The 12,249-nt window shown below is 34.5% G+C and overlaps 1 protein-coding gene across 1 annotated transcript in view; it reads left to right on the forward strand.

The window, feature by feature from the left end:
- LOC127174217 (uncharacterized) overlaps positions 1–12,249 on the forward strand; it is a 53,836-nt gene that overhangs the window by 18,524 nt on the left and 23,063 nt on the right. Inside the window, 6 exon segments of the mRNA XM_053825508.1 lie at positions 28–190; positions 376–478; positions 579–681; positions 3,749–3,924; positions 5,386–5,488; positions 8,011–8,107. Of these exon segments, the coding sequence (XP_053681483.1) occupies positions 28–190; positions 376–478; positions 579–681; positions 3,749–3,924; positions 5,386–5,488; positions 8,011–8,107 (745 nt within the window).

Here is a 12,249-nt window from a genome sequence, read left to right on the forward strand (position 1 = left end):
ATTTGATTTGTTGATTGCTATTCTCAGGTGTCCCAATCCAAATGACGACACAGTGAAGCTGCTGCAGAACGGCGTCTCGACATCCAGTCGTTTCTCCTTCAGGATGTTTATCTTCACTGCAAACAACACTAAACTTTACCTGCACTGTGCTGTTCACCTTTGCCTTCTGTCGAGCAATCGCTGCTCATTAGTGAGTTGAAAATATTTGAAGGTTTATAAATTTGCCACTCTTTTATTTGATTAAATCAAACACTAAATATCAGCAGGGAAATATCTCCCTTAATGTCTGTGGTGATGAAGTTTAATGACCAAAGTTGCTCTCTGCTGGAGACTTTGTGCACTCCTGTTTCATGTTTTCTGTTTTTCCTGTTTTAGGACTGTAACTCTGAACACTACTGGAGAGAGCGCAGGTCTCTGGACTTCCACGACAGTGCTTCCATATCTGTGGGTCCTCTGGTGTTGTCTGAAGGGAACACAGGTGAACATTTCAATTATTTTAATCATTTGTAAATAAAGGTTTACAATGATTTAATCCATAAATACATTACACTTCAATGCATTATATTCCCTGTTTACAGATAAGTCAGTCCCAGAGCAAGTGAAGGTATCTGAGGCTTCTTGTTTGTGTGCTTCGCTGATGCTGTTACTTGTTCCTCTGATGAGTGTCCTGACCCTCTTTTAGTTTATACACACATACAGCAGATTTACTAGTAGCATATTTATGACTTTGGCACTGATGCCACACTGGTTTGGGGTTTCTAATTGTTTCCTTATATCATGTGGACTACTTAAAAATACTTAATCATTTACATGGATTGTTATATATTATTGATTCAGAAAATGTGCTACAGTAACAAAGACAATCAGATTGATGTTTATTCAAATCATGTAAAAACTAAAAATAAAATTAAAAGTGTCATTCATACTGTATTGTTCCTTTCAGTTCAAAAAAAAAAAAAAAAAAAAGCTTTATGCGTATGTTATAGATCAGGAAGGTATTTCTATAGTAGACTTCCAGAAATCATCTAGTCAGTGTACATGATGGAAAGTAAGAGGTAAAGTTAGTCACATCTATTATAAAGAATGAGTTTATTTTAATAATTTTAACAATTTAAATATTTTTTTTAATTGTCATTGATATTATCAAACTAAACAGTATAATTAGACTTCACAGTAATGTTGTAGAGTGAAATTAGTTAAACACAGTAAAATTAATTTACAATTAAAACAGTTGTTCCCAAGAAAGCATGTTTAGCTATTAACAGTTTGATCAGAGAATAAAAAAAACTAAACTAAATAAACTGTGTATTTATCATTTCATAGTACAAGTGCAGTACTATCTTTTAAAAAATTTGATTTTAATATTGTTTTCAGTATTTTAATACCATATATAACAGGGACATAGAAATGCAGTAAGAATTGCATTTTGAATTGCAAGAGATTAATGATAGTGTTATCTTTTTAAATAGTTTTTAAATAGTTTTCCATGATGTTGGTACTGTCAATAATAAAGTGTGAGAAGTGTTTCGAATTTCATTTCTAAAGGTTTTGAAGAATGTTGCCACACTGGTTGAATTGTTCTTGTGTAAGACAAGGTGAGGTTCAGACACTGCTTAAATAAACAATTGTATTTGTAATTTTCTAGTTCTTAGTTCAAGAAGATAAAGAGAAACTGAAATTGAACAGCTGCATAGCACAGAATGATGGAAATATGTGCATAAGGTCATGTCCAAAAAAAAAATCATCTGATATTCTTAAGTATTCCTACTTCTCTTCTAATTCACTGCTGAAAATGCATGTTCAGAGGCCTGCAGTGATTTTACCTCTAAATGATATTTGTGGTAAATCTTTTGAAAAATCTAATCTAATGATTTCCAATGTTGCCCTGCAGCGTATAAAAAAATGACGCCAAACCTGACGGCCCAGTTTGACTAAACAAAAAGGAAAACACACAGTACTTTTCCTGAGACACACTGTGCTGCACGTTTGTTTGTTTTTTTTGGTGCTAAGCCCATTGCTGAAGAAGTTCAATGCATATTTAGTAAAATATGTATATGTATGCAAAGCACATTGAAAATAGGAGCAGCATTTAATCAGTACAATACAATTAGAAAGCTAAATTAACAGTGACACATCCAGATCAATCAGAAAGAAACACACATTTTACTGTTTATGCAATAAATGTTTTATAACGATGACTCCTACGTTTTGTACATTTTCAAGGGAAGGCATTTCAGTCATGGCACATTAATGTGAAATACATGGATTTTTGAAGAATAATGAGCAGAGGAGGAAAGTGCAGTAGAACATTTCTCATCTAGTAAACGTGTGAATATAGTGTTCACTTCCTTAAAGAACAGGCCAGAGTTGATTCCTTTGTTTAAATGATGAAATCATGGGACGTTACCCTTATTCTGTGCAGTCTCTGTAAATCTAGATCAATGAATATTATTTGCTGATGTTTGTCCTCATTGTTGCTAAATATTAGAACCCTTATTCATTTGTCTGGTGCTAAACTGCTAACTAGTGTGCTGTTTCCCAGCTGCTTAAAAGAAAGACAGAAGGGTATACAGAATTAGAACAATATGAAGGTGAGTAAATGATGACATAATTTCATTTTTGGGTGAACTATCCCTTTAAAGGACATAACAATTTATTTTAGGTTGAAGGTTTGATTTGTTAGGTGCTCTAAAAATACATTAATAATTATTTATTTATTTCTCTTATGATCTTGTTAGTTTGCACATCTCACAAACTTCATATTACTTGACCACCTGCATCCCTGCAGTGGTCTTCAAATGGACTCTAAAGTTTTTAATGTAATCATTAGTTGATGTTTAAACATTATTAAAAACAGAACAAACTGACATATTATTAAATTGATTAGCATATGTTTTTAGAGCAACCTTTGATTTCCCCAGGTGTTTTTAAGGTTGTTTTACAAAGGTGTCAATCAAAACAAAACAAACTGACTTGCCATCATTCCAGCTACATTCATATCTATTTATGCCTGGAGTAAAATAATGTTATACCAATCTTGATGAATACTGGAGAGACATATGGCAAAGCCCATATCAGTACTATTATGAACATGATGACACCCGTGTTGAATGGAGTGGCTGGTATCGACTGTATTTGAATGGAGAAAGTGCCCAGATGTCTGAGTGGTGTTTGAATTATACGGGATGTGGTGGTAACACTGGACTGTATCTTTAATTGTCATGAACAAATGCTATGTATTTGATTATGTAATATACATCATAATGAACTGGTTAAGGAAATAAATGTTTTAACCAGTTAGACTAGTGGTTTGCAGTTCATTAATCATTTTGTAAGTCTTCCAACAGCCACCCATACAGCAATCACCAAACGATTACATTATTTTTAACACAATTCCTCAAATCTCACAACTTTAAACCAACTGTTTAACGTTCAATATGCATACTGTGTATGAGCATGTTGTAATATTACCACACAGTTTAATTTCCTTGCCAAAAAATGTTTTCTTATTTGCGTAGTTGATAAGAAACTAACAAAATAATGTTTGACCTATTTATTTATGCAGTATAATGTGTTACCCCTTATTTTGAAGGGTTGTGAATGCTCAAACCCCTACTTATTTTGGGTCTGACTGGACACCACTGGTTATAATATTCCATAGTATATTCTACTATGGAATGAACATCCAGATGTCAGAGACCTGTGTTAATTCATACAGCTGTAACACATACTATAATCTGTGGCTCAGTGGTCCTCACCCTCACATAGAGGATGGAGTGGTGACCAGAGAGGTCTGTACAGGGTCTTATTGGGGTGGCTGCTGTTACTTCAAGTCAAACCCCATCAGAGTGAAAGCATGTTCAGACAATTACTATGTCTATGAACTTGTGAAACCAGAAATCTGGTGTTCAGGATACTGCACAGGTAATGTGCTTTTCCCTACAAGTATTCTACATATTTTAAAATTATTTCAAAAATGGCAAAAATATGGCAACTGTGTACCTAAATGAAAAAAAAATTGCCAAAAAAGTAGTTTTTCTGTTACATTTCTTTTAGAAATTGATGCATCCAATCTTAATTTCCATCAAAATCTGCCATACGCATATGCACAAACACACTCATCATTACAGTCACTGAAGGCTCATTGACATCACATTGAAGAGCCAACTCTGAACTATTGCCCTTTCCGTGAAATATTGCTGTATTCATTTTCTGAAAACAATAAATAATTTCCTTATTCATACATAAACAGAACTATACTTCACTAAACATAATTGCAATCATATTATTGATGTTACTATTTATAAAAATCCCAATGGGGAAATAAATTACTTAAATTCCACTGTGGTACAGTGTTGCCATATGGAAACATTGATATTTTCTTTACAAAAAAACAAAAACTATGTTGAATAAAAAGTGAATAAAAAAAATGTAATTTACTAACCAAAGATGATGCAAAAAAATAACTTGAGAAGAGATGTTCAGAAATTAGGTTTACAGAGCAATTTCTGGAGCACTTCAACAGGTGTCCTCCATGTTGGGGTGACAGTGGAAAAAAAGTGTTTTGGAGGAACATTCAAATGTCATGCCAGTCTCAAAAAGATTCAGTGGGCAAGGGTGCACAAAACCTGGCCACAAAAATGTAATACACCATTATTTCACTTGACTGCTTGTGTGTTTCTAACGTTGCTTTCATAAAATTCTTTGAAATACACATTTGAGTTAAATTGCAAAAAAATGTATATCGATTGTCCACAGGCCAACGGCACCCACTTCATCTATAGTAACTTTATTCTGGGGAAACCGAGGTCAGAAGGTCTCATCAGCAGAGAAAATCCTTAAGCTTTCTTTCAGCTGTGTTTATCCTCAAACACAAACACTTACCATGGATGTGGAAATCAACCCACTGGAGAGGTGGGAGTCAAATACAAATTTTTATTAAAGGAGTAGTTCACCAGTTTTTTTCCTCAGACTCTCATGTCTTGATTTGTTCTGTGGAATTTTAATGAATATAAAACAAAGTAATTTTAAAACAAATCTCGTGTTGAGGGGGTTGACAGCTGCCAGTTTGCCCTGGTGATGGACACGTGTTGGGCTACACCTGATATGAATGATCCTGATTACAGTCTCTGCTGGGATCTCATCATTAATGAGTAAAGCTGTTCCTATTCCTTAAAGCTCAGGCTTAACTGTACAGTAATTGTAACTTTTAGCATTGCCTCAGAATTTTATCTTTCAGTATTTTAGAACTAAAGCACAAGTTTCATGTTTTGTACCTGGAATATAAATGTTTGAAGATTTACAGAATCACTTTTGAACTGAATGATTTTCAAGTGAATGTATCTGATTTTTTTGATTGTCATTATTGCTATTCTCGATATCCAGCCGTTTCTCCTTCAGGATGTTTATCTTCACTGCAAACTCCACTAAGCTTTACCTGCACTGTGCTGTTCACATTTGCCTTCTGTCAAGCAATCACTGCTCACTGGTGAGTTTAAAAACTGATTGGTTTACGAATCTGCTTTTGATACATTTTTAAAATCAAACACTAAATATTAGCAAGGAAATATGACCAGGGGCGGACTGGGACAAAAATTCAGCCCTGGCTCTGTAGCCACACCAGCCCACATTACCACACCGACACAGCCCCCACCACGGACACGCACATTCACTACTTATATTGGTGTACAGATGGTGAAATAATATAGCAGTATATAGCAGTATCAAATGTAATAGATATTTAAACATTTAATGTATGTGACTGGAACAAAAAGAACCTGTTTATACCAAATTTATACATAAATTAAAAACTAAATAATAATAATTAGTATCTTTATTTGTATAAGTTTTCTGATTCCTTAATTTGTTTATTCTAATTTGTTGTAGACCACACATACACACCAACCCACATGGATACCCCAAAGTGATTGTTAGGATTTGCATGCTCAGTACTTGTTGGAAACTTTGTGGAAAGAATAAAGTAAAATTCTAGTTCTGAATAGATGAACACACGATTCAGTCAAGGGAGAACATAAGCAAGCCAATGTCTCATTTTACATTGTCTAACTATTCCATAGATATATTACACTATTGCCTGTAATAGAAGTCTATGTTCCACCCTACCTAAGGATTAATTACATACTGTAATCTATGCATGTATTTAATGTTTTACTTTAAAGACTAGCTATGTATTCAGAGTTCACTACAAATGCCTACAGTACTATGGCTATAGCTATAGGTTCTTTTGCATGTTCGACTGTATTGCTAGTAGCATACAGCAGTCTGTATACCCTAAATCCCACGTTATCTGCTGATAATGACATTTTAAAATGTACGGGAGTTTTACACTAAGTTTACAACTGTTAAACACAGTGTAGGTTACTGTCAAAAACTGTCAGAAGTAGCGTGAAAGGCGTGAAAATTACTCAGTTTATTTTAGTATAATGACTTAGAAGTATATTTTCTGTTTTCTTACCTCCTCTACCGCGCTACTGTCCTCCAATGCAGCAGCCGAATTTAACCCTTTCGAGAATATTTCAGTTAATTTTATGCATTTGGCAGCGTCTGATTTTGCTTTCTCAGAGCTTTTTGGCACCGCCTTTCCTTTTTTTTACGGTCCATCTCTGACAATTAGCTTGTGTTGCACTTACTGTTTGACATTCTTGCCACGTTTTGATACTCTGCATAACCTCTGATTGGGTCGGATTGGGTCGGCCCATCTCGAAACCAGCCGGCCGTCACCGATTGGGCCAAATGCTTAACATTTATTATTATTTTTATTATTATTACTATTATTATCATCATCATCATCATCATCATATTCACATCTTGCAAGAGATAAAAGCTGCCTGCATGTAAAAACAATACATATTAAAAAAAAAAAAAAAAAAAACTGACCGGCCCACATTTAAAAAATGGCCCGGCCCTTCTGGCATTTGCCAGAATTGCCAGATGTCCAATCCGCCCCTGAATATGACCCTTAATGTCTATGGTGATGATGTTTAATGGCCAAAGAGTTGCTGAAAGGAGAAGTCCACTTCCAGAACAAAAATTTACAGATAATGTACTCACCCCCTTGTCATCCAAGATGTTCATGTCTTTCTTTCTTTAGTCGTAAAGAAATAGTTTTTTCTCCATATAATGGACTGATATGGTGCCCCGAGTTTGAACTTCCAAAATGCAGTTTAAATGCGGCTTTAAATGATCCCAAATGCAGTTGTAAACGATCCCAGATGAGGAAGAAGGGTCTTATCTAGCAAAACGATCAGTTATTTTCCTTAAAAATATATAATTTAAATACTTTTTAATCTCAAACGCTCGTCTTGTCTTGCTCTCCCTGAACGCTATGTATTCTGGTTCAAGACAGTTAGGGTGTGTGGAAAAACTCCAATCGTATTTTCTTACTCAACTTCAAAAATCATTTCAAAATCATCCTACATCGCTGCAGAAGTACAGACACAGTCTTTGCAAAGTGAACATGCAAAGAAGATCAAACACCCTTAACAAAAAGGTAAAAAGGCGATATAGGGCAATTTCGAAGTTGAGGGAAAACATGAGATGGGAGTTTTTCGACATACCCTAACTGTCATGAACCGGAAAAAACAAAAGTTCAGGCAGAGCAAAACAAGACAAGCGTTTGACATTAAAAAGTATATAAATTGTATTATTTTTACCAAACTAAAGTGAAAGAAAAAGAAAGTAACCAATCGTTTCGCTAGATAAGACCCTTCTTCCTCGGCTGGGATCGTTTACAACCTCATTTTGGATCGTTTGAAGCCGCATAGAAGTCCCCTGTATGAAGAAAAATCCTGAAATGTCTTCCTTAAACAACATAATTTCTTTGCAACTGAAGAAAGAAAGACATGAACATCTTGGATGACATGGGGGTGAGTAAATTATCTGTACATTTTTGTTCTGGAAGTGGACTTCTCCTTTAACTACTTATTTCGGTTGTCCTCTGCTGGAGCCTTTGTGCACCCCTGTTTCATGTTTTCCCCTTTTTTCTTTTAGGATTGTAATTCTGGACACCATCAGAGAGAGCGCAGGTCTCTCCATGACAGTGCTTCCATATCTATGGGTCCACTGGTGTTGTCTGATGGGAACACAGGTGAACATTGCATTTATTTCAACCGCTTGTAAATGATGGTTTCTGTTGATTTCTGCTGTGAATACATTACACTTCATTGCATTCTCTGATGCTGTTACTTGTTCTGCTGAGGAGTGTCCTGACCCTCTTTTAGTTTATTTCCATGAAAAAATGTGCAAGGTTTTATATGAGTTATTGTCTAGTGCCATATTAATGTTGAACTGATTCTACACTTGTTGTGGGTTTCTAAATATTTCATAGTTATTATAAACTACATTTATTCTGTTTTACTTGAGAGGAAGGGCTGTGATAACAAATCCAATCAGATTTGTGTTTATTCAAATCATGCAAAAACAATAATAGGGTCATATCTCTAATTTCTCTGATTCCTTTTCAATTCTGGAATTTAGTAGTTTAAGGAAATACTTCTACACTTGTCAAAAGTAGCAAAACTGAAATATGTGATATTGTGGAATGTTATGACTTCTTTCCTTAAATCATGAGATTAATATTTTATTCTGGCATTTATAATGGGGGCAAAGATGTTAGGCATATGATCATGCAGTCTAGATAGCTCAAAAGATAAATGAGAAAAAAAGAATAAATTTGATGATTAAAGCAAATGAGTTTTTCTTTTGTAAGTTTCCTCAGTGAAAGAAAGAAAAAGATTAATGAGCAGAATGTTATCTTTGTGCTGCTATGTTTGCAATCATTTTGCTTATTTTCCATAGTAGTTCTATGATAGAATGCATGAGATTAGTTGTGCTATTATACTTTCCTTTCTAAAGGTTTTAAAGAATGTTGTCACACTGGTTGAATTGTTCTTTCTTTTGGAGGTATGATGGCGTGAGGTACAGTCATTAGCTAGATTTAAAATTTGAAGGTGAAGGGAAACTGAAATTGAGGAGCTGGCAGGACAGACTGCATTCAGGGTGACATATTTGTAAAAGTTTATATCCGAACATCTGTCATCTGACATTCTTCATTGATATTCTTAATCTTACTAAAGCCCCTATAAATCCATTTCATTAAAATTATATTTTTGTGATTTACAGAATTGTTGAGAGCTGGTACATTCTGCAACATTTTTCAAAAGTTTCCATTACTAAATACGTAACAGATCTGATCAGATATTTATATTTGGAAGCTAAAGCTAAAATTGCTCAGTGGTGTCAGTTGTCAGTGACCTGGTTGTGTGACTCAAATTGTAAACATGTTTGATTGAAATAATTAAAATATGAGCTAAAAGATAATTATAGTCAGTGCATTCAGTTGGTATTTTATTTTTTTAAAAAAAAGAGGTCATGGTAATATGATACACCAATTAATGTATCAGATGTACTTTAGCTCAAATGTTTTTTTTTGTTATTTTTTATTTCACATCCGTTTCCCTTAGACACACATCAGCTTACTTATAATGAACATTTGGATAAAACTGTCTTAATTTCAGTTCAGTAAGAAAGTATTTGTTTGTGTAGAGAATATTCATCATCTGCAGCCTGTGACTGGCTCATGGTTTTAACATGATTATTTTGACCACTTGTGATGCATAAACTGGAATCACCAGAATCTGTCATTGTGTGGCAATAGGACATAAAATTAAAACACTGTTAAATGCAGTTGTGACAGACAGGTGACAGGCAAATGATTGCGACAATCCACTGTCAGTGTTTGACAGGTGTGGTTTGGTGGCTTTGCAAGCATCGTCAGGTGGTTTTCTGAAAGTCCTAAAATATATAAAAATGACAGTAAAGCTGACAATTCAGTTCAAATAAACACATGAGAAAACACATGAGATGAAAGTCATACTACGCTGTAGTTCAGAGAATAGAGTTGCTTTTTATCTTTTTTCTTTATAGAGGTGTTCTTCGTAAGGAATAATGTTAATTTGCTTGTTCAAAATCTATTAGTATCCATCTTATTTTTAGTAATGCCGAAGTACACTATTTTCTGTGAATGTGTGAATGTCAAAGAGATTTCTGATTCATTAACTACTGTAGGTAAATAACTAGAAGAATGACAAAGCGCAGTAAACAGTAAAATTATTTGCTCTGCAACCAGTGTGTTTGTTATTATGACAGTACATTAAAATAAAATAAAAGTGTATACAAGTTTGCAGTTTCATGCAGCATCACAACCTGTTTTGTACAGCTAAATATAAATGGGAGTGTTTGATACCAGAAGCCTTGCACAATCATGATACAAATGGCCACCACCCACTCTCATGTGAAAATCAAGGTTGATATGTAGAAGGTAATAATAACTTACCTTCTTAAATTCATAAATTCTGCCTAGTTGTTGCTTTTTTATGTAATGCATTAATCCTTTCTCAAGTTAAGTAATGTTGATTTGAGAAACTTGTTCAAAATTAATGAATTAATATATGCAGAAGGTAACCTAAATTAAAAAATGCTGTGAAAGTACAAAATAAACCTTATTTGTAAACAGTTACATATGAATAGCATTACACATTTGAAAACCATTTTTTTTAAGAGAGTTAAATAAGTGACACATCCAAATAAATGTGCTTAATTATGTTATTTTACCCAGATGAGACATTGCTGTCATGGTTTTTTGGCATGGGTTTTTGAACGAGTAAATAAAATGTGCAGCGGATGAATGCAGAACATTCCCAAAGAGCATAATTGCTGCACCTCCGGTAAACCTGTGAATAAAATGTTTACTTCCTTAAATAGTCCAAGAACAAAGGTGATTCTGATTTTTTTTTTTAATTTTTTGCTTTGTTGATAATCAAAGCATGTTGATTTTCTGTTCCCAAATAGTATAAAACTGTTCATTTGCCTCAAGTTAACCTACTACATATGGCGCATATTGTTTCAGAGCTGATTTTAGTGGCATAAGTTTACTTTAGCATTTACAGTGCCCTCCACTAATATTGGCACCCTTGGTAAATATGAGCAAAGGTGGCTGTAAGAATAAATCTGCATTGTTTATCCTTTTAATCTTTCATTCAAAAAATTCACAATATTCTAACCTATCAGGGGGAAGATCTCTTTATGAAATAAATGTTTTTCTGTTGTTCATGTTGACCACAATTATTGGCACCCAATTATTGCAATGTCCTTTATTCAAGAGCACAACAGCTTTGTGTTTTCTTCTTTAATGCCTGAAGAGTTTGGAGAACACCTGACAAGAGATCAGAGACCATTCCTTCATACAGAATCTCTTCAGATCCTTTAGTTTCCCATCTCCATGCTGGTGCTTCTTCTCTTTAGTTCACCTCACGCATTTTCTATAGGGTTCAGGTCAGGCAACTGGGACGGCCATGGCAGAAGCTTCATTTTATGCTCAGTGACACATTTTTGTGTTGATTTTGATGTTTGATTTGGATCACTGTCCTGATGGAAGATCCAACCACAGCTCATTATAGAACTTCTAACAGATGCAGTCAGGTTTACATTTTTTATCTGTTGGTATTTGCTAGAATCCATGATGCCATGTATCTGAACAAGATGTCCAGGACCTCTGGCAGGAAAATAAGCCCACAACATTAAAGATCCAGCAGTATATTTAACCGTGGGCATGGGGTACTTTTTGTACCAAACCTATCTTGAGTGTTTGCTGCCAGAAAGCTCTTTTTTTTAGTTTCATCTGACCACAGAAGCCATTCCCATTTGAAATTCAAGTTGTGTCTGACAACTGAATATGCTAGAGTTTGTTTTTGGATGAGCAAGGAGGATTTTTCTTAAAACCCTCCTGAACAACATGTGGTGACGTTATGTTTGAATTTTTTTTTTTTAGTCTTTTGGCCCCAAGACTCAACTAATCTCTGCAATTCTCCTACTGTGATCCTTGGAGAATCTTTGGACACTTAAACTCTCCTCTTCACCATGCATTAGGACGATATAGACACATGTCCTTTTCCAGGCAGATTTGTAACATCTTTAGTTTAATTTGAATTCTTAATTATTGTCCTAATGATGGAAATTGGGATTTTCAATCCTTTAGCTCTTTTCTTACAGCCATTTTCTATTTTGTGAAGCTCAACAATCTTGTTCTGCACATCAGAACTATATTATTTGGTTTTATTCTTTGTGATGGACGATTAAGGAAATTTGGCCTTTGTGCTCCTCATATTTATAATCCTGTGAAACAGGAAGTTATTGCTGGACAATATCATACTCCTAGTCATTCTAGTGTGT

The sequence above is a fragment of the Labeo rohita genome, chromosome 12 (assembly GCF_022985175.1).
Source record: "Labeo rohita strain BAU-BD-2019 chromosome 12, IGBB_LRoh.1.0, whole genome shotgun sequence".
In the NCBI taxonomy this organism is placed as follows: domain Eukaryota; kingdom Metazoa; phylum Chordata; class Actinopteri; order Cypriniformes; family Cyprinidae; genus Labeo; species Labeo rohita.